Source organism: Aspergillus novofumigatus, assembly GCF_002847465.1.
Source record: "Aspergillus novofumigatus IBT 16806 chromosome Unknown P174scaffold_4, whole genome shotgun sequence".
Classification (NCBI taxonomy): Eukaryota; Fungi; Ascomycota; class Eurotiomycetes; order Eurotiales; family Aspergillaceae; genus Aspergillus; species Aspergillus novofumigatus.
In genome coordinates this window covers 3,152,696-3,175,853 of record NW_020194277.1, presented here as the reverse complement: position 1 = coordinate 3,175,853, position 23,158 = coordinate 3,152,696, and the positions used below count along the sequence as shown (strand labels likewise).

The 23,158-nt window shown below is 51.8% G+C and overlaps 10 protein-coding genes across 10 annotated transcripts; 4 read left to right on the top strand and 6 right to left on the bottom strand.

Annotated features, from left to right (window-relative positions):
- Nucleotides 1-23: 23 nt before the first annotated feature.
- Nucleotides 24-1,311, bottom strand: P174DRAFT_460666 (uncharacterized protein; the record flags this gene model as incomplete). The annotated part of the gene is made up of 2 exons (XM_024829912.1): nt 24-1,185; nt 1,244-1,311. The coding sequence occupies 2 exons, from the start codon at nt 1,309-1,311 to the stop codon at nt 24-26; spliced, it is 1,230 nt and encodes a 409-aa protein (XP_024683203.1).
- Nucleotides 1,312-3,799: 2,488 nt separating this feature from the next.
- P174DRAFT_441904 (VHS domain protein) lies at nt 3,800-6,644 on the bottom strand. The gene is made up of 10 exons (XM_024827455.1): nt 6,386-6,644; nt 6,237-6,324; nt 6,102-6,177; nt 5,741-6,034; nt 5,402-5,674; nt 5,148-5,350; nt 4,982-5,091; nt 4,729-4,924; nt 4,369-4,705; nt 3,800-4,315 (listed from the first exon to the last, which is right to left on the bottom strand). The coding sequence occupies exons 1-10, from the start codon at nt 6,450-6,452 to the stop codon at nt 4,115-4,117; spliced, it is 1,845 nt and encodes a 614-aa protein (XP_024683202.1). The 5' UTR covers nt 6,453-6,644; the 3' UTR covers nt 3,800-4,114.
- Nucleotides 6,645-6,659: 15 nt separating this feature from the next.
- Nucleotides 6,660-8,066, top strand: P174DRAFT_421140 (ribosome biogenesis TSR3 family protein; the record flags this gene model as incomplete). Its single annotated transcript, XM_024824927.1, has 4 exons — nt 6,660-6,665; nt 6,851-7,071; nt 7,128-7,264; nt 7,339-8,066. The coding sequence occupies 4 exons, from the start codon at nt 6,660-6,662 to the stop codon at nt 8,064-8,066; spliced, it is 1,092 nt and encodes a 363-aa protein (XP_024683201.1).
- Nucleotides 8,067-8,531: 465 nt separating this feature from the next.
- P174DRAFT_188260 (Metacaspase-1A) lies at nt 8,532-10,339 on the bottom strand. Its single transcript, XM_024821274.1, has 5 exons — nt 10,059-10,339; nt 9,927-9,996; nt 9,461-9,844; nt 8,800-9,408; nt 8,532-8,728 (listed from the first exon to the last, which is right to left on the bottom strand). The coding sequence occupies exons 1-5, from the start codon at nt 10,209-10,211 to the stop codon at nt 8,703-8,705; spliced, it is 1,242 nt and encodes a 413-aa protein (XP_024683200.1). The 5' UTR covers nt 10,212-10,339; the 3' UTR covers nt 8,532-8,702.
- A 638-nt stretch (nt 10,340-10,977) lies between these two features.
- P174DRAFT_441902 (uncharacterized protein) lies at nt 10,978-11,565 on the top strand. The gene has a single exon (XM_024827454.1). The coding sequence runs from the start codon at nt 11,134-11,136 to the stop codon at nt 11,329-11,331; it is 198 nt and encodes a 65-aa protein (XP_024683199.1). The 5' UTR covers nt 10,978-11,133; the 3' UTR covers nt 11,332-11,565.
- P174DRAFT_504314 (chaperonin-containing T-complex subunit CCT7) lies at nt 10,978-13,651 on the bottom strand. The gene is made up of 6 exons (XM_024831202.1): nt 13,483-13,651; nt 13,240-13,406; nt 12,828-13,164; nt 12,378-12,750; nt 11,653-12,311; nt 10,978-11,586 (listed from the first exon to the last, which is right to left on the bottom strand). The coding sequence occupies exons 1-6, from the start codon at nt 13,526-13,528 to the stop codon at nt 11,417-11,419; spliced, it is 1,752 nt and encodes a 583-aa protein (XP_024683198.1). The 5' UTR covers nt 13,529-13,651; the 3' UTR covers nt 10,978-11,416.
- A 191-nt stretch (nt 13,652-13,842) lies between these two features.
- Nucleotides 13,843-16,013, bottom strand: P174DRAFT_451464 (putative histone acetyltransferase Spt10). Its single transcript, XM_024829009.1, has 2 exons — nt 15,219-16,013; nt 13,843-15,107 (listed from the first exon to the last, which is right to left on the bottom strand). The coding sequence occupies exons 1-2, from the start codon at nt 15,714-15,716 to the stop codon at nt 13,992-13,994; spliced, it is 1,614 nt and encodes a 537-aa protein (XP_024683197.1). The 5' UTR covers nt 15,717-16,013; the 3' UTR covers nt 13,843-13,991.
- A 743-nt stretch (nt 16,014-16,756) lies between these two features.
- On the top strand, nt 16,757-18,504 carry P174DRAFT_421136 (lanthionine synthetase C family protein; the record flags this gene model as incomplete). Its single annotated transcript, XM_024824926.1, has 4 exons — nt 16,757-16,940; nt 17,014-17,569; nt 17,622-17,635; nt 17,687-18,504. 4 exons carry the CDS (start codon nt 16,757-16,759, stop codon nt 18,502-18,504), a joined length of 1,572 nt encoding a protein of 523 aa, XP_024683196.1.
- Nucleotides 18,505-18,522: 18 nt separating this feature from the next.
- On the bottom strand, nt 18,523-19,682 carry P174DRAFT_441899 (uncharacterized protein). The gene has a single exon (XM_024827453.1). It carries the CDS (start codon nt 19,577-19,579, stop codon nt 18,770-18,772), a length of 810 nt encoding a protein of 269 aa, XP_024683195.1. The 5' UTR covers nt 19,580-19,682; the 3' UTR covers nt 18,523-18,769.
- Nucleotides 19,683-20,252: 570 nt separating this feature from the next.
- P174DRAFT_390072 (leucine rich repeat protein) lies at nt 20,253-23,079 on the top strand (the record flags this gene model as incomplete). The annotated part of the gene is made up of 2 exons (XM_024823471.1): nt 20,253-20,442; nt 20,510-23,079. The coding sequence occupies 2 exons, from the start codon at nt 20,253-20,255 to the stop codon at nt 23,077-23,079; spliced, it is 2,760 nt and encodes a 919-aa protein (XP_024683194.1).
- Between the last annotated feature and the right edge of the window lie 79 nt (nt 23,080-23,158).

Genomic DNA, 23,158 nt, shown 5'->3' with positions numbered 1-23,158 from the left:
TAGACCAAAAAAATACAGAGGGTTCAAGCGGTCGCCGTGAATTCGTCCAATGCGACGTAGTCGTCAAACCCAAAGGTCTCCCGCTCCTGGATCGGTGCATCGTTACCCAATCCCCAAGCAAAGCGGCTAAACTCATCGTAGTCAGGATCGAGTTCCTGGGGCGCAGAGAAGACAACCTCGCCCTCCTTGGTCACTGCCTCGAGTTCCAGGTGCCCTGCATCATGGCCCATCGACGCGGGCGAGTGGGGCGTCCCCGGTGTTGGGCACAGATCAGGCGTGGACAGGGTCCTGGTGGAGACCATCTCCATCTTGGGTGAGCTCGATCCCGATGCGGAAAATCGTGTTTGAGCCAGGAACGGCTGGTCAGGTTCGGACCGGACTCGTGTGTGGTTCGACACCCGTCCGTAAGTGGCGTCAGAGGACGACAAAGAAGCTGGCATAGCAGACGGGAGACCGTGCACAGGAATCTCAGGAGCCGAAGCCAGTCGGTCTCTGAACTGGCGTGTTGGGGCCCCGTTCCAGAATTGAGGATGTTGTTGCAGATGCTCTGGATATTGTTGTTGTTGTTGTTGTTGTTGGAAGCCTGCCCAGAACGGACGAAAGTGCTGAGGGCCCACAGCCTGATGGGGCGATGGTGGCGGGTGTTGAGGGGCATTGGCGAGATATGGTGGAATCTGAGTCGACGAGGAGGCGGGAACCATCTCTGGATACGATGCCTCAGGCGTCATACAGGAGGACTGTGGGCTCACGTTATACGAAGGAGGCGGCATGTAGTTGTGATCCATCACCATCGGACTGGTCATGGCCCCTGTCGGCGTGCTCTCAGAGAAGGAAGAACGGAGGCTGGATAGGTCCAGGCTCATCTTGCGCACGCCATTCACGGGACCTTGAGGTGAGTTGGCAGCACGGCGTTGTTGAATGCCGTTGCTTCGCACGGCCAGCGCCGCCAGTAGTTGTCGGTTCAGCTGCTCCTCGATGTGAAGGTTCTGCGCTTGAAGCATACGGATCCGCTTCTCTTGGTAACGCTCGTCAACTTCCTCATACATGGCCTCGCGTTCAACGATTTCTTTCGTAATATGGAGGGCCTTGCCCGTGCGCTTTTTGTGCAGCATCGAGGCCCTGTTGGCCGATTCCAGACGAGCATCTAAGCTTCGATCTTTGCGTCTGGACGCAGCGATGAAAGCTCTACTGGAAGTCAGTATTACTCGCTTTCAGGTAGGAGAGAGAAGCAGAGCAAGCTTACCTTTCTTGGTTTTCCTCTCGCGAACGAGGGATGGGAGCGACATCCAGATCCAAATCTGGAGAGGTCATTGTGGAGACTCGTGCGTGGTAAAGAGTAAAGAGCAAGGAATGGTATTTAGACACGAGTATATACCATCAACGGCAAGCTATATACGCAAGGCTTGCCTTCTGTTCAAGCGAAAAAGGAGTAGTATATTCGAAAGAAGAAAACGAGAGAGGAGGCGAAGTAGAAGAATAAGTATGGAGAGGAGAGGAGAGGAGAGGAAGAAGAGAGAGAAGACGGTTAAACTTTGTGCCCAAAAGGCATCGCCCGATCCATCGTTTGGGGGGCGGTGGTAGGCAGCTGTCAACATAGAGCGAGGCTAGAGCGAGGAGCCATGGGTTTCCGGGGTATGGGAGAGTTTGGATCCTTCCCCGTCGAGGCCACCAAGGGCCCTGCTGCGTCTTGGTGCAGGTCGGAGAAGTAGTCTGGACGGCGCAAATGCCTGTATCCATGGATCCACGACGAAGAACCCCCAAAGCCTAGTCTAGGCAGTGGACGAGCGTCTCTTCTCTTATTTGTAATATGTTTGGATGTATGTTATGCATGGTAGTACTTTACGATGCGTAGTAATAGGAGGCACCGCAAGTAGTGTTCCGATTGCATACCTTACTATACCCTATGTACCGTATGAGAGCTGAGGACCAGGGTTTGCTCGCCTTGTCTCAACCTAAGGTAGTGGACTGGCTTGACTCGAGCTTGAAAGATTTGTCAAACATCTAGAAACGAGAAGAGGGGTCCCTCGTCCTCGGGGCGAGTTTCTGGGTTGAGGGAGAATGTTACCCCGGAACTCATTTCCCCTTGAGTAAGACGAATCACGACAATCAGATTGAGTCCGTTTCTTCATTGACGGGGTACTTCCTTTGTCGGATTGTCTGCAGAAGCTGATCTCGATGCAAATTTCGAGTCTAGACTCTAGACCAACCTGGCCAACCCATACGACCTTCGATGGTACCTGTGCATACTGCCTGGAGTGTGAAAAGGTACTCTGTAAGACTACACTCAGTTTCGCAGTATGAGACTTTTGCTGACTGCCCTGTTGGCCATAAGGTACCCGCTAGTCTAGTCCTAACGGTCAAGAGCAATCAATAGTCCAATCTCATTGAGCATTCGAGCCTGCCAAGTAGACGACGGATTGGAGCAAACTCTAAGAAATGAGAGAGAATGTGCTGAATGGTTGATGGGGGAAATGCTCGCATAGTTTCCGAAGCCCCTACGAAGTACGGACTACGGAGTATCCCCGGGGGTTCAGGGTGAGGCAATCTTGCGAGCGATCATTTCCAACCATACAAATGACAAAACTGTGATGGAGATGGAGATAGTGCAAAGTAAATAGGAGACCCACCGACCAGCAATCAATCGTATGAAGCAACCAGATGATGGAAACTTTTCCGGATCTGCGTCGGCTTTACGCGGTTCTAGCTGCCTGATGCTGTGCTGCATAATATCACGTGACTTACAGTCACCCCCACCCGCTTCCGGATCGGGACCGATCTTTCCCAATATGGCAGTTCGATTTGAACAGCTTCAGACATGGATCAGTCTCGCTCCATTCACGGTACCAATCCCACTCCTCTTCTATACCTTCCTCCTATGGAATCTCCATGACTCCACATCGTACTCTCAATGAAGTCAACCTACTTGCTGCATTCGCTCGAGCTCGTCTTAACTCTGATGATGAGTATCCAGTACATCCATCCTAGGCTGGCTACTAAACTCGGCAGATCAACCGCGCAATCAGTCTAGGTAAAAGGTACCCTCAAGAGACCGTTAACTCGCCGATTCACCGTCATCTGAGCTACGTATGTACCTGCATCAGTCTCATGCATGATGATCTCAAGCCGTTACGCTATGCAGGCTGTTCAGTTTCATATTGATTTGATGCCATGATCTGCAAATATCTGCAAGCCACCTTCAAGGGAAGTACTGCTACTAGATCAGCCCACCTCGTTCGCTTGTCACGGTCCCTCCCATCTTCCATCCGTGGTTGGACTGAACCGTCCGATTCGCCACCCGAGGAAAACCCTCCAGACGCTCTGTCGGGGTGGCCGTTATCAGGTTATCAGCTGTAGGCTATTCGCGGGCTCACTCTTCTTTCCCTTATCGTCCTGTAGCTGGCGCTGTAGGCACCAATACCTGTGACTTCTCGAAAGTCGACCATTTCTCATGGTTCCGCTCCGCAAGATAGGTCCACTTCCTGGCTTACTTTCATGCTCGCGGCTCGCAACCTCCAGTTTTCCGAAGTCCGTCGCGTCCCACCCGAGGCACGGCCGAAACAAAAGATCGGGTCTGTGCCACCGCCACAGCTGGCCCTCTCGCTTCGATGGAGTATTTCCAGTGGTTTGAGGTATGAGTGCCAGTCTGCCAAAACTGCCTTTAGCCGGCTAGGAGGCTTGTGCGCAAGGGCAGACTGGACCTCAGCCTTACGGCTAGAAAGACGGTATCTATCTTCGCCTCGTAACCGGGCACGGGGAATCTCGGCGTTACCTACTCATAGGTCCTTGGCCCTCGTCTATAGGTACTATCACTGCTAGTAATGCCAGAAGACAAGTAAAACAACACTGTAACCAACCGACTATACCGGTATACCGCTAAATCTCAGCAACCAACAGTCTGCTCTCAATTCTATTGGCATGAAAGAAAGAGAACGGCGGGAGAAAAGACTGCTCAATCAGCCAAAAACAAGAGAAAAGAAATATGGACAATCAATGCTTGCAGGTGGAATCGGACCATCGAGCGTCACAGCTCTCAAATAGCCGAGACCACGGAAAGCACACAGAAAAAACATATTGGGGATATCCATTACAACTTGCTGGCCATCATCTCCATTCCCTAGGCAATTCCCAATGGCGGCACCATCCCTTGTTCTTCTTTCCTCTCAACGCCTACCCTGTACGACACTCTAAACCGAATTTTGACCGAATTGCCCTTGCCTGCGTCCACTCCGTCGAGTAACATTTCCTGCTGGACGCCATTCTGCTGCAGCGGTCCGATATCACGTCCAGACTGCGGCCGGAGCTGCAATGTATAAGCCTGTAGCGCTTTTAGCATGATTTTGTCGTTGATTCGTAAGTGATGGGACTAACCTTCTCTACGGCCACCTGAAAGTGCAGCTCGTTCAGCGGTTGGCCGGTGGTGTTCGAGAACAGGGCTACCACGTGGATCTGCCGGGGCTGGCTGGGATGCCGCCGTGCGACGAACTCAATCCGTAAAGACGAGTTCAACACTTGCACCTTATTAGTAGTAGGGAGGGCGTTGCTCTCCGGCAGCGAGGAAGCAAAGTTCCACTCGTCGTCGTCTTGTGCCTTGGCGCTGCTACCACTGGCAGCTGCGGTGGTAGGAGGACCAGCTCCCACCAAGTCGAGGAGAGACGACGAAGCAGCTGCGGGTGACTGAGTCGAAGAAGCTCCGGACGGGAATGGACTGGAGGTCCGGGGCTTGCGGACACAAGAGCTGCAAAAGGATCGCTCGCAGGGGGCGGCGGTGTCGGGGTCGCAGTCGGTTGCTGAGGTGGCCGGGGAGCCGGCGTCGACGACTGCGAGACCGGTCGGGATGAATTGAACGAAGCCATGATATCGTAAGTAGGCTTGAATCCTGCAGGGGCTTGTTGTAGCGGTGGGTTGGCAGACGTAGCCATATTTCCTATGTCTATCGTCAGACGTCAAATCTTAACACCATCCTGTTCCTCAACGGACTAACCAGGTCCCAACGAGATACTTCCAGCGGGGAGTGGCTCCTCTATTGACAAGCCAAGCAGGTCATTCTCCAAGGAGCTGCCCCCGGCCGCTAGCGGAGCATTGCCGTTCGAGCTCGGCTCCGGGTCGAAGTCGATCAAGGAAAGTTCGTTATTTGCGTTCTTCGAGACCCCGTCGTAGTACCTAGAGTACCCTTGGGAATTTTGGATGCCGCATCGTAGTCACCCTTCTTAACCAACTTGTAGCGTTCAATGGTGCGGTGGATGCTGTCATTGATCTCCAGCAGTTTATGAACAGCCTCAGGGTCATCCGACTCTTCCTCGCACATCTTCTGAATCTTCGGATGAGCACTTTGAAGTGCACTCGCAAGTTCCTGTTCGAATTAGTGGCCGCAGACGTTCAGTCGCCAGGCGCAAACCCTCACCTCAAACACGTCGCCTTCAGCAATCCGATCGCCCGGCTTGTGGCTCTGTAGCATCTCCTCCAAAATCTTAGCCTTCTGCTGCACCTTAGCCACTTCCTCAGCTGCCTTGGCCCGGTAGTCGGTCTTGTGTCGTGTGTCAAAACCGGCCATCACCTTCATCAGCCGATTGGCTTCCTGCAGGTCTGCTGGCGTGCCTCGGCGGATCAACTCCTGCAGCTTCGCCGATTGTGCTTCCCGCTCTTCCTCCTCCATCTCCTCAGCCGAACGCAGATTCTATTGTCCAGCAAATGTCAGTCCTACTCAGGCCATACGCTGGGAACCAGGAAGGTAAGGACGTACGTCGCTTGGATTCAGGACGGCGGCATCCTCATGACGGATCTCAGGAAACATGTAGCCCTTGTATAACAGCAGGCGGTGCATGTCGCGAATATGGCCCAGATCCTCCTTGTACCGCGATGTCTGGCAAATAGTCTGCCGCCATTCTTCGATTGACTCCAGGATCCGGTGCTGCACCCGGGAGGGCTGCATTGGCGGTCTTTCTGGAAAACGACGCACCAACTCATTGAGAAACTCCTTTGTACTGACTTGGAGGTGGAATGGATAACCGCAATTTTTGACGCACATGTCGAGGAGCTATTCACAAGCAACCGTGGTCAGCCCCCGCACCAGCTCCTGTCCGCCAGCCAACGAAATCACCTACCGCTAACGCCAGCAATGCGACATTTTGATTCCGGGAATTGATCAGGCGGACAATCTCAAACGCTGCCTCTCGAGGACTGTAACTGATAAGAATGCGCCCCGTACGTGTGAACCAGGATTCCGACCGGCGACTCACGCATTGCCTTTTTTGGAGTTGATCAGGTCCGCAACCTCGAGGTTCAGGGCGAGGTTGGGCTCGTAGAGAGAAAAATCACAGGCATTTCCTATCGATCATCAACAGTCAGTCCAGATGGCTACTGCCCTAAAGGACGATTCGAGACGTACGAATGGCTCGTTGCAGCGGTGTGAGCCCGACATCAGCGTAGGCACCATAGCGGTCCCTAGCTGCCATACGTGCCGATGCTGCCTCCAGGATGACGACTGAAGAAGGAAGAGGAAGGAAAAGTGAGAGGGGGGACAGCGACAAGTCCAAGTAGTAGCCAAGCTGGACACACTGCACAGACGGTAAAAGCTAGCTAGTATGTTTTGATGAACTGGAGTACCGACAATTCTTGACTGCCTGGTGCTGGCTGACGATGGAGAGAGGGTGCGGTACTCTATGATTGTTAGTTCCGCCGGCAGAGCTCCACGTGTGGCGCCCTCATCGGCGTCTTGCCTCCGTTGGTAGAATTTCTCAAATCATATCTCCTACATCCATCACTCTTGCTTCCACATACTGATTTCTGACGATATATTCTTTTACATTACTATTGAACAAGCTAACGCAAATAATGGTCCGTCACAAGAAAGACAACTTCTCCCGAGGAGGCAAGAAATTCTCCTCCAACCCCGCCCACGCGCAGTACCCGCGATGACGACGATGGTTCGGCTACAAACAGGCCTGCCTTCAAAGCCGCCTGCTGGGATTTAGGACACTGCGATCCGAAGCGATGCTCTGGAAAGAGGCTGATGCACTTCGGGTTGATGCGAGAACTGGCGATCGGCCAGAAGTTTGCCGGGGTGGTAATCTCGTAGGTCTTCTTTCCTCGCCTCCAATGATGGCGACACTAACGGAGCAGCTTTCCAGGCCAAATGCAAAGAAGATTCTCTCCCCGGCCGATCGTGAACTATTAGAGCAGTTCGGAGCTGCAGTGGTAGAGTGTTCCTGGGTGAGGGTCAAGGAAGTCCCTTGGTCGCGAATCGGTGGCCGGTGCGAAAGACTGTGTAAGTGTTTTGCGTCTTGTTCGCGATTACACTTCTTGCTTCTGCAGAGCTGATGATTTTTTTTTGATTTACAGTACCATATCTCATTGCAGCCAACACAGTCAATTATGGACGGCCCTGGCGGTTAAACTGCGTCGAAGCGTTAGCAGCCTGCTTCTGCATCTGTGGGCATGAAGACTGGGCGCGAGAGGTCCTCAAACACTTCAATTACGGCGAAGCTTTCCTCGAGATCAACTCGGCGCTGTTGAAACGATACGCTGCCTGTGCGACGGAGGAGGACATCAAGAAAGCGGAGGAAGAGTGGTTGGCCAAGATTGAGCGGGAGTACGAGGAGAATCGCGCAGAGGGCGGTGCCGACGATATGTGGACGGTAGGAAATACAAACAGACGAGCTGCACCAACCGAATCAGACGCAGAAGACGACGAGGAGGACGAAGAGGGTGAGGACGAAGAAGAAGCGGAGGAGGAACGAGACCCCTACGCCATCTCAGACGACTCTGAAGACGAAGCCCAAATGGCCGAGATCCGTGCCAAAATCCTCAACTCGAAATCCTTCCAGAATCCTTCCATCCCGGACAAGCCCCAACCCGAGAAGATCACTCGACCGGACCCGACGCCCGTGGAAGATTCAGACGCCGAGTCCGGATCAACAGCTAGCGACGACGAGGAATTCGATAAGATCATCAATGCGACGCCCGTGACAGACCGAACTGGCATCATTGCCGCGTCGCAGCGCAAGGGCAAAGAAACGTTCAGTGCATCGTTTTCGCGGACAGTCGTCAATGCCCCTCAAAGATGGTAGATTGCGGCTTGTTTCCTATCTGTTCGCTACAACCGGTGGCATCCACTCCCAGTAGTCCATGCTATCTGCTCCACTGGACTTCCTCCTCGTCAAAGAGATCCCTGGGCTCCCGTTGTCCCAGTGACGTCTGATCGCAGCCAAATGGGCAAATCGGGCCTGGGGATCAGCGAATTGGCACTGTGATGTCCCCAGCAGTTTCAGGCCGATCTGAACCGACTGACTCGGGTCATGGACACCACGACGATCTTTGGAAGGATCTCTCTGAATCTCCTCTAACTTGCCGAAATCGTGCATGAAGTCCGCAATGTCACGTCATGACAAAAGTTTCTATCATGATTTTGAAACAATAGATAGATGATATACTAGGACCATGAAATCATTTACAAATGCATCTGCATAAGCCATCCCCTTGCAGGGTCTCCAAGCTAGTGAACCAGACTATGCAGGGAACAAGCAGGTTACAGTCCAGGTTTCCATGTACTGAAGAAATACTCCATCGCAAGTGAAAGCAAACAAGCAATGAAGAGAATGACAACGGGATACTTTGAGAATCAGCAATCAGTAGGCAACTCGCCTTTTCTCATTTTTCTCCCATGCAAACCGAGCGAGATTACAGCGTCATTATGCGTAACTTTTTTACATGACGTAGAGAAGGTTCGTATCTAAATATCATTACTTCCGTTAGAGATGTGTCCCTTCAGATCTGAAACCCAACACAAGGACTACTGCTTACCCAATGGATGACTGCAGCTCAGCTGCGGCTTCTGCGAGTACTTGGTCGCCAACTCATCCCGGATACTGTTCAGTAACTGTACATAGCTTTGCTGGGGGTTCTTGCGGAGAGCGGTGATGAACGCCCAGGACATGGCGCCGGTGGCCTGGCCGGCGATCTGGGCGTCCTGGCTGGTCTGGCTGTCCTTGCTGCCGGACCACATGATGACGTCCGCCGGGCTGGTCTTGGTCTGCTTGCTGCGCGTGTAGGCCTCGTCGCCCTTGGTGGCGCGTTTCAAGAGCCCAACCGCGGTGGACACCATACCGCCCATGTCGCCGCGCGCGTAGGCCGAGACCACTCCCAGCAGCCCTTGTCCGGCCTCCTTGGCCAGGTTGGGCTCCTTGAGGATACCCTGTGTCGAGTAAATGTAAGGGAGGTCCAAGGCGGAGCCCGAGTGACACGAGTCGAAGATTGCGGTCAAGCGTACTCCCGGGCGTAGTGGGCGGACCATGATCCGGTGCATCTCGTCGTCCACGATGTGGCCGGCTTGTCGAAAGTCGACAGGGTAGATGACTTCATCGTATCCGTCTTCCTCGTCGCCATCCAAGTCCGGAGTCTGACCACCATGACCTACAAAATATCAGTTTGCGTCTGAGAAGCACCGGTAGAAGCACGGTCTCACCTGAGTAGTGGAAAAAGAGCGAATCATTCGGCTGCGCATCCTTGACCAACCAATGCATGGCCCGCAGGATGTTAGCCTTCGTAGGCTGGCTCATGGGGTTCTGCTGATCGTCCGTCAACAGCACCATGTCCTCGCGGGCGTAGCCAAAATTCTGGTTCAAATACGTCGACATGTTCTTGACATCGTTGATACAACCACGCAGCTGGCCCTTCTGCCCGAAATAGTTGATTCCAATCAGCAAGGCCTTGCGCTTACCGGTGCACCGAGAGTACTGGAAATTGTATCCCTGAGGAGCCCCATGTCCGAACGCGACCGGATCAGTAGGTGGTGGTGGTGGACCACCCTGGTGGCCGTGCGAGTAGGGGTTCTGATACTGGTTCATGCCTGTGTTGCAGATGTCAGCGGCCGCATACTGACACTTTCCAAAGCGGATGCATTTCTTTCTGCACCAAACGCGATCACATACCAGGCTGTCTTCCACCATACACCGCGTTTCCAGTCGGTGGCGGCGGCTGGCCGTATCCCGACGGCGGTTGCTGCACACAAAGTCAGCCACACTTGCATCTTTTCACAGTGATCTTCACTGATGAGGACATACACTGTAACCATTGTGTGGAGGAGGCGCGCCGTAACCAGGCTGAGGGGAGGGCTGGCCATACCCGTAAGGATTCGGAGGAGGATGTTGCTCGCGGTAAGCTTGGCCGGGGTAACCGCCGCCGTAGGAAGATTGTTGGTGATGATGATGCTGCATTTGTCTTTTGATGGTCAGTCAACGAAAACATCAGCTCCTGTGGAAGGCTTCGAGAAGACTCTTACTGATGAGGCTGTGGAGATCCGTAATTAGGAGGATACGAGTACTGCTGCTGCTGTTGCTGCTGTGGTGGGGGGTAGCCCGGCGGGCCAGAATAAGGCGGATAGTAGGACATTCCTGGCGAGCGAAAAGAAAAGTACACCGGCACGAGGGAGATTAGGCAGCAAGAGTGAAGACGTGATGAATGGAGAAGTGAGATGAGACGAATCACACGCTGTTCTGGAACGAGAGATGGCGCAGTTCAGCGTTCGGTGGTTGCAGACTTGCAGGAAGGAGATGGGCAAGTCAGACACGAGATGCGATGGTGGTGGTGGAGGCAGCAGCAAACAATTCGAAAGCTAAAGATAAAAAGATAAAAAGAGCAGATCGGAACCAGACAACAAGTGGAGACAGCCGACGATGATACAGTAAAAGAACTATGGATCTAGAGATTAATTTGTGACATGACGAAGACTTACTCCGGAGGCGCCAAAGAAATGATTCCACTCAGTGATCTCTGGAGAATATAGTCTACCTATTATTAATGACAATTACTCCAACCACCGTGGTTGTACGACCTTAATAATATCATAATTGTCAGTAATAAATCTCATTTTACTTGTAGTTATTCTCACCTCATCCTTCAATCAATTGTTTACTGAACTGTACCTTACCTGAGGGGGTATCCATATTCCTCGGCATCCCCGAGAACCCAAGAATGAGCAATGGCTTAGCGCTCAGCCAGCCCCGTCCACCAGCAATTTGTCATGCATATCCTCATATCGTTATTTAATATTTAATTAAATCCGAGTGTCCAGAATTTGTTAAATCAAGGGTTGGACAGACTATCCCTTCTAACGCTACATCTTAGACTGGCGAATCCATGAACCATGATCTTCCCCGACTCGGACAGGCCGAAGGGTTAGCCTCCATGAATTTCAGCCTTATGATATCTCTATCGTATGGGTTGGTTGCAGAGTGGAATATAAAGATGCGTGCCCACAGCGATTCACGGAACAATGATTCATGTCAGATCTGCCCGTTGCTTTATCATTTGGTTGAATTTGACGTCCAATTGTAAGAAAAATACTGTAATAGCTAAGTTCTAGCACGTCCATAGCTTCAGCATCCTCCATACATAACCACACAACCACTATCCACATAAATCACATTTTCCAGGGCTGTCTACCATTGTCGTAGAGGTCACCTCGAGTCATTGTTGTTTCACCGGCCCCCTCTGGGCATGCCGCGTCCACGTCCTGCTCCAAGGGCGCGCTGGGCAGCTCCGGGGGAAGACCGCGCCCCGGCGCCTGTGGCTGCTGAGATTCTTCGTTCTCTGTTCGCAAGAGAAAGGGTTTTGATCAGTAGGAATCTCCACACGAGATAGCCAGAGTCAACTTACTTATTGTCTCGTCTACACTAAGGATCAAGCAGGCGGCTTCGACAGCGGCCTGGATAGCGTTGACCTTGACCAGACTGGGTTCCCACACAAAGGCGGCCATGTTGTCCCGAACACCCTCGTTGTCAAAGTCCACACCAGCCCAGGTATTCTCCTTGCGGTGCTCCACACGCAGTCGGTTCAGAATGTCGGTGGCATCGAAACCAGCGTTGTCGCAGAGTTGACGGGGAATCACTTCCAGTGCCTTGGCAAACGCCCGGATGACGGCCTGCTGCTTGGAGGGATCGTTCTGGGCGAAGTCATGCAGGTAATACGACACCGCCATCTCGCAGGCACCACCACCGGCAACGATGGTTGTGTGGCGGAGAGCACGCTTCACAATCATGATGGCATCGTGCAGACTCCGTTCGACTTCCGCAATGAACTGCTCGGCTCCTCCACGCAGCACGAGCGTGCAGGTCTTGGCACCGGGGCACTCGGAAAAGATGTTGTAACGCTCGCCACCAATTTGGCGCTCTTCGAAAGAGCCGCAGGTACCCAGATGACGGTCCTGGATATCGCTGCATGTCGACTGCGTCGCCGCACCGGTTGCCTGGCACACCCGGTCCATATCGTCCGCAGAAACACGACCCGCACAGAAGATGTCCCGATCAGCGAAGTACCTGTAGACAGCGTAGACATTAGTTGAGAGTACCGTCAACAACGTAGAGCGTGCATTTCAAACGTACTGCGTGGCCAAATCACCAATAGGCAGTTTGCTGAGAACAACCTTGGCGCCGGTCTTGTAGATGGCCTCGAGCTTGTTGAAGATGATCTGCCACTCGGCATCGACGATGGCCTGATACTCGGAAACCTGCTCAACTCGGACCTCCGCGTTGTCCTTCTCACTCTTCAACTCGAGCTCCACGTTCAAGCACACGATCTTGGGGTTCTTGAACGACTTGGGCTGCTGCTCGAAACCGGCGTAGGAGAAGGTCTTCTTGAAAGCCACACCGTTGACGAAGAGGGACTCCTGAAGGCCACCACCGGTAACCTTCTTGACACCGATCAACTTCTCGTTCAGATCGTCCTGGTCAAGCGACAGCACGGCATCCACGACCACTACATCACCAGTGTCAGCCATCGCCCCACCACGTCCCATTCCGCCAGAGCATCAGACAGAAAAAAGAGCAACTTACTCTTGGTGAAAAACTCCGAATTACGCTTGATCAGCTTGCTGTTCATCGCCGTACCAGCGAGCCTCCGCAGCGTCTCGTACTTCTTCTCCTCGCTGCCCGCCGTATCGAGGATATCCACGGCAATCTCCTTCACCTTGTTGACGGCCACAGCGCTCGCTTTCCGTAGACCCTTGATGATGGTCTGTGAACTGACGCCTTGCTCCACAAGGTCCCGGACTTCTTTTAGAATCTCGCCAGCCAAGACGACGACCGATGTTGTTCCGTCGCCAACTTCGGCGTCTTGGGATCGCGCAATATCGGTGAGAATGCGAGCGGCGGGGTGGACGATATCCAGAAGCTGTTGCCAGATGCGATCAGTCATGCTCTTCAAGCAAATATGTGTCTGATATGTATGGCTCAGATAAAAACGTACTTTCATTACTGTCGCTCCATCGTTGGTGATTGTCTGCTTGCCGTTGCCGTCAACGAGCAACAGGTCTCCTCCGTACGGTCCGAGAGTGCTCTTGATCGTAGATTGCACTGCGATACAGGCATTGATATTCGAAAGAATCTGGCCCTTTCCCTGAGAGGTATCCGTGCCTAAAAAACAAGAGCAGGGTCGTCAGTAAGTTCTAGTTCAGACGGACAAATGACGGGGTTCGATGCGGCTACGGACCCTCCTTCAGCACAATGATGGTGGGTGCTTGGCCTGCGAAGGCCATCTTGCTGGGCAATAAAACGTGTGGTCGTCAAAAGAGCAAAAGACAAGGGGGCGAAGAAGGTAGTGATGGCTCAAGAAAACGTGAAGATCGGTAGTCAGTGTCCTGAGCAATCTCAAGATTGACAGCTCCGGGGTGCTCTCGACCAAAATTTCCCAAAGCTCCTCATCGAAACCCCCGTCGCCAAACTGAGGCGGTGGCCAATCAAGGCTCGCTCCGCAACCCTATGGATTTGATGGCTATTTTACCCCTCGCCAGGTAACATATTACAACAATATTGATGTGAAATTGAATAAGAAATTATATCATTGTTCACTGAATCTAAGCTTTGCTTTGAGTAAATCTGGTATCACAATGTTCCGATTATATTTACAGGTATCTATGACCACACCGGGTAATAACCTATGCAAGCTTGACCCCAAACGCTCCAACGCCATTAAACTCAGAATCAAAAAAAAAAGTAACCTTAGCTGAAATCCAACTCATCATCCGGCTGTCCAACGTATTCGTACTTCGACAATAAGTCATGATCATGATGAACTTCGTGTACTTGCGGAGGCACGAGACCGAGCGCTTCCTGGCGTAACACCACAGCAGCATCTGTATCAGAAGCGTCCTCAACCATCATATGGTAGTCATGCGCTGTGTGATGCCGTACGGCGTCTTCAAAGTTCGAGTGGGATAAGCTATGATGGCCATGTGTGTATGGGTCAGGCATGCCATCATGGGAGTGGTGACCTAAGCCGTCATGGGGATGGTGACCCAAGCCATCGTGGGAATGGAATCGTGACAGTTGCTGGTTTATGTCAATGATTTGCGGATCGAGAGGCATAGTTGTATAGTCGGTGATGGAATCTACAGCTCCTTGAATGACCTGTGGGTGTGTTTGAGCAAACGGATTGTGGTTTTGATGAGGATCGAGTGAGGTATTGTCCATTAACTGTGTGGTTTCCACGGTGCTCGGTGTCGACAAGCTCGTCTCATTCTCGTGCACGCTCAACTTCTCCATGGATACAGCGCCGTCGTGAATTAGCATACCGTTACTGGGTGGCAGTTTGAGCGTCTCTTTGCATTGGGGACAGTCTCGAATGACTCGACTGACGGTCTCTTTGATCCTGACCCAGTGATATTTCACCGCGATGGCTGCAGTCGTCTTATTGATTCCAGCGTGCTGCTTGAGATGAATAGTTCGAGCAATCTCGTATTGTTGCTGGGGATCTGACACGACCTCTTTGTCTTTCAGCATCAGCTTGTCCGAGTCGCCATCCTTCCCCTCTATAAGCTTGTAGTGGGTAGCTGCACTTCTCAGCCGACTCTTCTCGGCTCGATCGGCACCTCTAGGGTATTTAGAATGCTTGAGATAATATCGGATCTTGTCGAAGCGATCTTGCGTGAATGAATCATCGCCTTCAGAACTCAAGTCGCGCCCATAGATAATTGCATCGACATATTCACCGGGACTGGAGAGTACCTTGCCAGCATTTGGCACCTTACCGATCCGCTTAAAGCCAAGAGCATCCCAAATGCGACAAGACGCCACGTTGCTCTCATAAACCAGGTTGAAGACGGCATATGTGTAACCCTGTCTACAGTCAGACTCTTTCGAACTCTTATCCCAGCTCTCCTGACAAGTGGGTAGTGCTTTCGCAGGAGCACGATATCACCGATCTGCTCAAGTAGAGTTCATACTGACCAGTTTAGGAGCCCATTCAAGATATCCCTCGCCCATCAATCGACCAACACCACGATTGCGCGCCGCATCTGTCACAAGAAACATGCCATTGCAGACATGACTACTACGTCCAGGGTAATTTGGTCGGATATTGAAGCTGCCCAAGCAGGTCTTGGTCCAATCCGCGCCAGCCCTTTCCATGGCCTTCATTTCATACACACTCTTAATGTCGCCTAGTAGCATGATGGCGCCAAAGTTGAAAAACCAATACGTCGCAAACTGCTCCAGCGGGATGGGATCAACCATGGCATAGGTGTCACCCTTGGCAATCTCTTTGTTCAACTGATCAGACAGATAGCGCATCAAGGAGGGAGGCACATCATCGGCTGATGAAATAGGCACTAGGGTCGCAACAGTGACCCGGTCTCTTAGAGTGACCTGCCGCGGAGTGATATTGGCTGGGATGTCTCTATCGGTCGCCATCACCGCAGCCAGTAAATCTCCATGAATAGCAGGCATGATGGCGTCCTCGGCCGGTCACGGCCGGTCACGAGACTATTTACCATATTAGTCGACTGAGCAACTATACAGACCACAAATGGTCACGGAACGGATAAATGATCGAGCCTGCAGAGGCAGACTGCAAGGGAATAAGACAGAATGGGCATTGTGATAGAGCAGACTGCCTTTCATGTAGACAAGCTCGACTGGAGGAGGAGCTGTGGCAATCACATTACCGATTATAGAAGCACTGACTTTCTAATAATAATAATAAATTCACCCAAGTGTCCAGCGAGTCGTTGAAGCGGCACTTCAAGGACCAGCCGTGTATTCTGGAGTCCGGAATGATGTGAACGCAGCAGAGAAATCGTCGTCCCGCACTATATTTGCTGAGTCAGCGGGACATTGTTAATCCGGTCTCAGTCTTTCTATATCGAGGGCTACTGTGGTATATCTTTCAGGCTGATAAGCAACCTTCAAGAAGACAAGATTCAAGTTCGTGGGATAAAGATCTTTCTACATGGATAATCAAGGATCATCAATGCTGTGTGTGGCGTGGTCAAGATGCTGTAGCTCAACAACTCCCAATATATATTCTGGGGGAGCCTACGGGGCATGGTGCCGATGCAGTTGTTGAATATGTTACAGGCCCGATTCTCAATATGAATGGGCAGTCTCCTCGCAAGGATATCTGCAGTCCAACTGTCAATCCACACTCTTCAAGTTGAGCAAAGAAAATGGCTTGAGACAGGTCATGACTCAGGCTGCAGAGCTGATGTAGATCTATGGATCCTGCAAACTTTCAGGCCAATCGTGTACCGCAATACTTAGAGTTCGCATACCCAAGTGCTGCTGTAACCTTAGGTATGCATACTTAGGTACTTTTATGTTCAGCATCATGATTAGCTCAACCCCATTCTATGACGACTGGCTCATGGTATGAGGGGCCATGGGCTCCTGCATCTTCCTTACCCAGAGTTTGGGCTCGATTATTTTCCCTGTGCCTACCTTCAAATTCATCTTGAAGCATCAGGACATCATACCCGGCAGTATCTAAAATGAGTCCGGTAGAAGCTCCGCAGTTCTATAAAAACACACTTGAGCCGATTGAGATAAACCAAACGAATCTACTCAATGCATTGACGGAACTACGTTCCTCTACCCGCCGCGGGGCTGAATTGGTGGGAAAGGGTAGTCCTGCTGAACCTGACGGAAAGGTTGGCCTTTTCATGGGCGTCTTAGGTATATCTGTCGTCTATGTCCGAAGTTGACGGACGCGGGAGTGTATAGACTCACTGACTCCTCTTACGTGTAGGGATTGCTCTCGCTTTTCTGCGACTTGATTATCAAGCGTCGTCCTTAACAGAGGAAGGGGAGCCTAGCTCCCCAGATTATCGAAAGTTGGCCACCGAGAGAATCCCAAGCCATGGTCCCAAGATTCCTCTTGTGCCAGGGAGATTGTCTCCTCTGGGTTCAGGGAGCCCGCTAGCTGCGACTGTCATGCGTGTTCAAGCGGCAGCCAAACTAGGCCATGCCGTTTCTGGTACTGATGTCGACACACTACGTGATGCGGTCGCAATCGCACTTAAACATGGTCATATCGTCCCCCATGCTAATCAAAACATGGGAGGAGATGAAGTCCTCTATGGACGCGCTGGGTTGCTATGGTCCATTCTGAACATCCGAGTTCTGAGTCTGGATGAAAAGAGCACGGAAGCTTTGAAGCCAGTTTTCGAATCCGTTCCGCATCTGATTAAAGTCATAGTTGAGGCTGGACGCCAGGGCCATAGGGACTATGTCCAGGCTTACGGAAATCGTGATGCGCTGCCACTGATGTGGACGTGGCAGGAAGGTCGTTACGGGTTAGGAGCGTGAGTATCATCTTCACCTGTCCAGACGTATGCACTGTGCTGACCGTTTCAGGGTCCATGGCATGAGTATGTATTGCCGAGTACTGATTGACGGAGTAAAGTAGCTAACTTGCAAAGCTGGTATCCTAGCTGTACTACTGGCGTGCAAAACAGAAGAGCTCAATAACGGCACCTCACACGACTACTTCCCTTGGATAGCAGATACTGTTCTCGGCCTTTGCAGATTATGCATTGCCAACAATGGCCATCTCCCAACTACTATACCTCCTCGTCAGTCCACTCAGCGAGCATCACCATTGGTGCAAATCTGCCATGGTAGTCCCGCTATATTACTTCTCTTAGGCTGTGCCAGGCGGAACCGCTACCTTGCGTCAAATTTCTGGCAACCAGAATGGGACAAGGCTATCTTTCTAGCGAGCGAGAGGGTCTGGGAGGAAGGGCTGCTTTCGAAAGGCGGGAGTCTCTGCCATGGCATCACGGGAAATGCATGGCCATTGCTGCTTTTGCACGACAGCTGCGAGTATGACGAGGAGTTGTTGGAGATAGCGAAGCGGAATTACGGGGAACGGACAAAAACAACTGTCGAGCAACCGCAGCCAGCGCTCACGGGAGACTACTTTCTGTCTAGAGCACTTGCGCTACTGCTCCATTCGCGGGAAACACCCCCTTACAATGCCTCTCCGGAATCATCGACATATGTCTACCGTATGCCGGATCGGCCCTATTCTCTGAGCGAGGGTCTGGCTGGGACTATCTGCGCATGGGCTGATGCGTGTGTGGCCATTCAAGCGCGACTCCGAAAGATGGATCTCGAGAAAGGCAATGCTGCATCAGTTGCCGCCGCCCTGAAGGGTGATGCACATTTTCAGGAGTTGGAGAATCGGAAGCTGGGGTTCCCAACCCTGGCTTACCACAGACCTGCTGGTCTACTATAAGCAGTCCAACCCTCGGATTCTTGTGTCTCGAATGAAATGGCATTCATTAATCCTGCATAATTTATCTCTCTATATACTGTGGTCCGTTCCGTTGTCATCTCATCACTCATGTAGTTACATCAAAAGGTCAGTGAAAAGAAGTCCAACAAATTGCTAAGATGAAACACCCAGAGCCCTAACGCCATGCTAGCATAATCTCATCGGTCAACAGTGGGAATGAAATAAAACAATAACGATGATTGAGGTGCGACCAATGCCACATAGCTCAGAATAGAGTAAATCCGGACCGATAGATAGGTGGTTGACCAGGAATCTGAGATTTGAACTCGACTCGTTTCGGCAAGAAGTTGCCCTGTGGAGCCTCGACAGCAACTCTCCATCGCCGCCAGCAGTTATTCGACTGATGATGGGTGTCACCGCAAAAGGTACATCGTACCGTGTTTGGCCGTACACGATGATTCCGTCCTTCCGGCTCTGGCTGACTTTGACTGCGGTTCCTTGTCTTTCGCTCCTGTTCCTTGCGCATTTGCTGTATCACGTATTCGTTGATCTCCTCCTGACTAGGTCTCTTCTGGTGTCCCTTGATGTTGCCATTCTGCGGCAAATATTTTCCGTCGTGGCTCATCTGCTTGACGACAAACGCATTGATCTCGTCCTGTGTAAGCGCTCGTGGGTTGGCTGGCACGTTGGATGTCGCGGCAACGGAACCTGCATTATCCGAAGCGTTTCGCGCTTTCACATCTCCCTGTTGAATGATCTTTTCCTGCTCGATGGCTAAGCTTGCGAGCTCCTGGAACGTTACGTGCTCGGTCGAGTTGGCAGCCGTTATGCGCGGGTCACGTAGCATGGTCGTTGCCCATTCCTTCCATTGCGGACGAGATTTGAGCTTGGTGAGAAACAGGGTGTTGATATGAGCATCGGGGATCTGGAAATTGTCGTCGATTTGCATGAGACCTTCTCGTACAGCTTGGATGAGAGCAATGAATTCGGCGACCATGTCGGACTTGCTGGAGTCGAGATCGAGAAACTCGCCTACTTGGTGCATCATTCGGATATTCCGTTGCCAGATATCCATATCGGCCTTGGCAGGAACTGAATACAAAATTCTCTGTGATTGAAATGGACGAGACTATACGAAAGTATCTGTTCCTGATAACCCTCTTCTGGTGATGTTTATGTTGACTGGAGAGAGGCGCCAATCAGTGGTGCATGATGTCATGTGTCAACCTGACTGTATTGTATTTACCGGATGATGTTATGTCCCTTCCCTTCTAGTTCATTCCTGTACCTCTAGTATTCTAAGCAGAATTTCAATACTCTCCTTCAACCTCGTCCATCAGTTGGAAGTGCACAATGGTACATGTCTGTGGTAGGCACTCAGTTTCCAATCCCTGGATAAGCCTAAGCTTTGATGGCATCGTGCTGTATGGAGTAGACCCGTGGTAGTTGTGTTTCAGGATTCCAGCACTAGCCAAGAGCCGAAGAGGGAGTCCCAGTGCCAGCCTCAGCCTAACTGACGATCGTGAACTGGAGGGGCCCAAAGGAGGGTCGATTGCTCATGGTAGTAGCGCTCGTTAGATCGGAGGTGCTCTTTGCATCCAAACCATCAACGTGTGTTTTGACCTTTCCACGGCAGCATAGCCGAGAATCTATATATAACAGACCCTTCCAAGAGATGCAACGCCACCTTTGACAGTCCGATTGAGACAAAGAACGCTGATCAGTTCGGGCCCCACGCTGAACAGGACATGGACATCGTCCCGCCATCGTATCGATCTGCAACAGCCAGAGATGCTTGGTCTATAATCGCTCATTACATTCCATCAAGCGACCTATGCTCGGCTGCGCTCGTCTGTCGGAAATGGCACGGCCTTTTCATGCCCTTCCTTTGGGGTGATCCGGCCTCTCATTTTGGAACGGAAAATGATGCGGTCTATGGTGAGACTCGAGAGTCCAGATCTCTCTCTCTGCGGTTTTCCGCTGACAGAAGAATGCCTGATACTAGTTGCGTTGACACGATTCAGGAGGACCTTGAAATATGCCCGTCTTGAGGTGCGAATACTCACCCATACGCTTCATATGCCCCTGGCCCTCTCAGAAATATATGGCGGCCCGCGACCAGAATGGCTGAGGGAGATCCTCGAGTTTCTACCCTGCCTTCAATCTCTGATTGTATCCAAATTACCTTTCTTTGACCATAATGCTATGATGGCGCTGAAGAGACCAGCCAAGCACGAACCGCCTGATGCAGCGGCCTTCAAGACATACAGCGTCCGATTGCTGATGGCGGAAAGAGAACCAAATGCAACGTCACAGGGACTGGCAGAGACGTTGCTGCGATTCCAAGAACTTGTGTACTTGGACCTGTCTTATACGACTCCTGCTCGAGATCGTATGGTGTTTTCTTCCCTGTCTCAGCTGGACCGGCTCCAGGTGCTGAAACTCCGAGGTATCGGTTTGAGAGACAGTGAAGCTGAGTTCTTAGCCAATGCCATTGGGACCAGGGTCCGTTTCTTGGATCTGCGTAACAATCTGCTGACCGATATGGCTGTGCGATCTCTGCTGCAAGCTTCATTTGTCCCTAATGGCCTCCCCACAAATGAAGTTGACCGGAGAGGAGGATCATTCATATTTCATGATAGATTACTCAGGCGCGCGGATTTAGATGCTCAGTTTGTCAAAGCTTTGACACAGCCCTTGACAGGCCGTTCTTGGGTTGAGGACCCTTCGCACGTAGGAATAACACATCTCTACATCGCGGACAACCAGCTTACAGTCGAAGGCGTTGCGAGTCTCCTGGCTTCATCGAGACTGCACGTCCTCGACGTTGGGACGGTTGATACAGCCCAAACCTTGGAGAGAACACGACAACCGACAATTTCATCGCCTATGACCGAGAAACGCGCTAGATTCCCTGGGGCTGAGAAATTGATACCAGTACTTGGGTCTATCGCTAAAGAAAACCTGACATATCTTCGAGCTCACCATGCTCTCTGCACAGCTCACACCTCCTCTAAAGCGCCTGACTCAACGCGGGACTTACTGCCTGAGCTTCCAGACGAAGCCAGCAGTAGCCTCGAACGCCGGGCGGAAATGGACGCTGCAAAGGAGATTCATGAACTATCTGCAGAAGCTCATCCTGTTTTTGAGCTCGAAGCCACTGAGATTGCCGGACTTTCGAGCCCAGCCGGTGATATAGATGAGACGTGCCTCCAAAGTACTCACCGGGAAGACCCTGTACCTCAGGTGAGAAGGGGTTCCATTTTTGCTCCCGAGGTAGTCGAACCAAACCAGCGTCGGGACAGCAATGGCAACATGACAGCCGACCGTAGTGAAACGGTGAATCCTAACTCTTTCACAGCTAGCATAGGCCCAGCTCCAGCATGCCTGGGACAATCCGGTCTGTATTTGGCGGCACCTGAGCCGGTTTCACGATGTGCCTCTCCAGTTTCACCTGAGGATTTTCGGGCACAGAAGATCCAAGAACTGCTTGCCAAAAGACCTAAGAATCAAAGCTTACCTCGCCGCGATGGTAAGGGAGGGAGCTTTCCGTATTTGCATCCTTCCCACGTCCCTCACCTCGAGACTTTAGTGTTAACCGATGTTCCGTCTCATGTTCCTGAAGGCTCCCACATCCTGCCTGGCTTGATTCGATTTATAACGGCCTGTTCGAACGAGGCCCTGTTAGCTACTCTCTTGGCGGGATCAGACTACTCTCTTCCCCCTGGAAGAGCCCGAGCTCACGCTGAGCAGGAACGATCTCGGTCGCTTTTTGCTCTGCGTCGCTTGGTACTTGAAATCACTCCCACGACTCATCTGGCAGGTCCAGCCCGGATCAGCCCGTGGAAATCCATCAGTCAGCAAAATGGGACGTTAAGATCCAGTACTGGCGACCGTGATTCTGAGAATCTGTGGTCCGCAGCCGCAGGCGACTTTAGTTTCTTCGGGGAAGATGAATGTGGTATACCCGAAAATGATCTGGGGAAATACTTTCCTATGGCTATACTCAATGAGAAGGTGACGCTCTTACCAGAGGACGAAGATTCCGGGCGTTCGGGGTCTCCAGAGGCAGATGCGTCTTTCGCATCTAATTCGTTTCAGCATGGTGGAGCTCATTCTCGACGGAATCGGTCGCAGACTGGCTCGTCGAGTTCGGTATCCGGCTCTGTAGCCGATGCTCGATCGGGTTCGGTTACCGTCAATAAAGGTGATGGAAGCAGCATGCCCGTTGCTGATACCAAACAGGTCGACCTCGTCGCAGAACTGGCTGCCTTCCGCCGAGCAAAAAGACTCGAGTACGAAGAAGTTGTCCGAGCCGATCGGGAGAGGAGGAGCATGAGCTGTACTGCATCTTCCCATCTTTCTCCCCAAGAGGAACCTATTCGATCAGTGTCTCCGAGTCCGAGTGTAAGAGCCATGACAGCGGTCTCTGCACCTCATCTGTCCTTAGCCCAGTTCGTCGAAGGACATTGGAAAGGCGAAGTAAAGATTGTCCGCAATGCAGCGCCAAAGGGGCGGACTGGAGTCGTCGATATGTATGGGAATTACTTTGAAAAGGGATATCTGTACCCTTGAACGATGATATATTTATTGTTTTACTTATCAATGGTAGCTTAGGCTGGCATTAGATATGCAGAATTCCTCGCATCTCAGG

Coding starts and splice junctions, on each gene's coding strand:
- P174DRAFT_441904 (XM_024827455.1), bottom strand. CDS start 6,452: ATGGCAGCTAGGGACCGCTATGGTGCCTACGCTGATGTCGGGCTCACA. Junction 6,325..6,385: donor ACCGCTGCAACGAGCCATTC/GTACGTCTCGAA, acceptor GATGATCGATAG/GAAATGCCTGTGATTTTTCT. Junction 4,316..4,368: donor TTCAGGTGGCCGTAGAGAAG/GTTAGTCCCATC, acceptor AAAGCGCTACAG/GCTTATACATTGCAGCTCCG.
- P174DRAFT_188260 (XM_024821274.1), bottom strand. CDS start 10,211: ATGCAGCATCATCATCACCAACAATCTTCCTACGGCGGCGGTTACCCC. Junction 9,409..9,460: donor GCTCTTTTTCCACTACTCAG/GTGAGACCGTGC, acceptor GATATTTTGTAG/GTCATGGTGGTCAGACTCCG. Junction 8,729..8,799: donor GAGCTGCAGTCATCCATTGG/GTAAGCAGTAGT, acceptor AATGATATTTAG/ATACGAACCTTCTCTACGTC.
- P174DRAFT_441902 (XM_024827454.1), top strand. CDS start 11,134: ATGAACCATGATCTTCCCCGACTCGGACAGGCCGAAGGGTTAGCCTCC.
- P174DRAFT_504314 (XM_024831202.1), bottom strand. CDS start 13,528: ATGGCCTTCGCAGGCCAAGCACCCACCATCATTGTGCTGAAGGAGG. Junction 12,751..12,827: donor TTCGGAGTTTTTCACCAAGA/GTAAGTTGCTCT, acceptor CTGGTGATGTAG/TGGTCGTGGATGCCGTGCTG. Junction 12,312..12,377: donor ATTGGTGATTTGGCCACGCA/GTACGTTTGAAA, acceptor CGCTGTCTACAG/GTACTTCGCTGATCGGGACA.
- P174DRAFT_451464 (XM_024829009.1), bottom strand. CDS start 15,716: ATGCCTGCTATTCATGGAGATTTACTGGCTGCGGTGATGGCGACCGAT. Junction 15,108..15,218: donor TTGAATGGGCTCCTAAACTG/GTCAGTATGAAC, acceptor GACTGTAGACAG/GGTTACACATATGCCGTCTT.
- P174DRAFT_441899 (XM_024827453.1), bottom strand. CDS start 19,579: ATGGATATCTGGCAACGGAATATCCGAATGATGCACCAAGTAGGCGAG.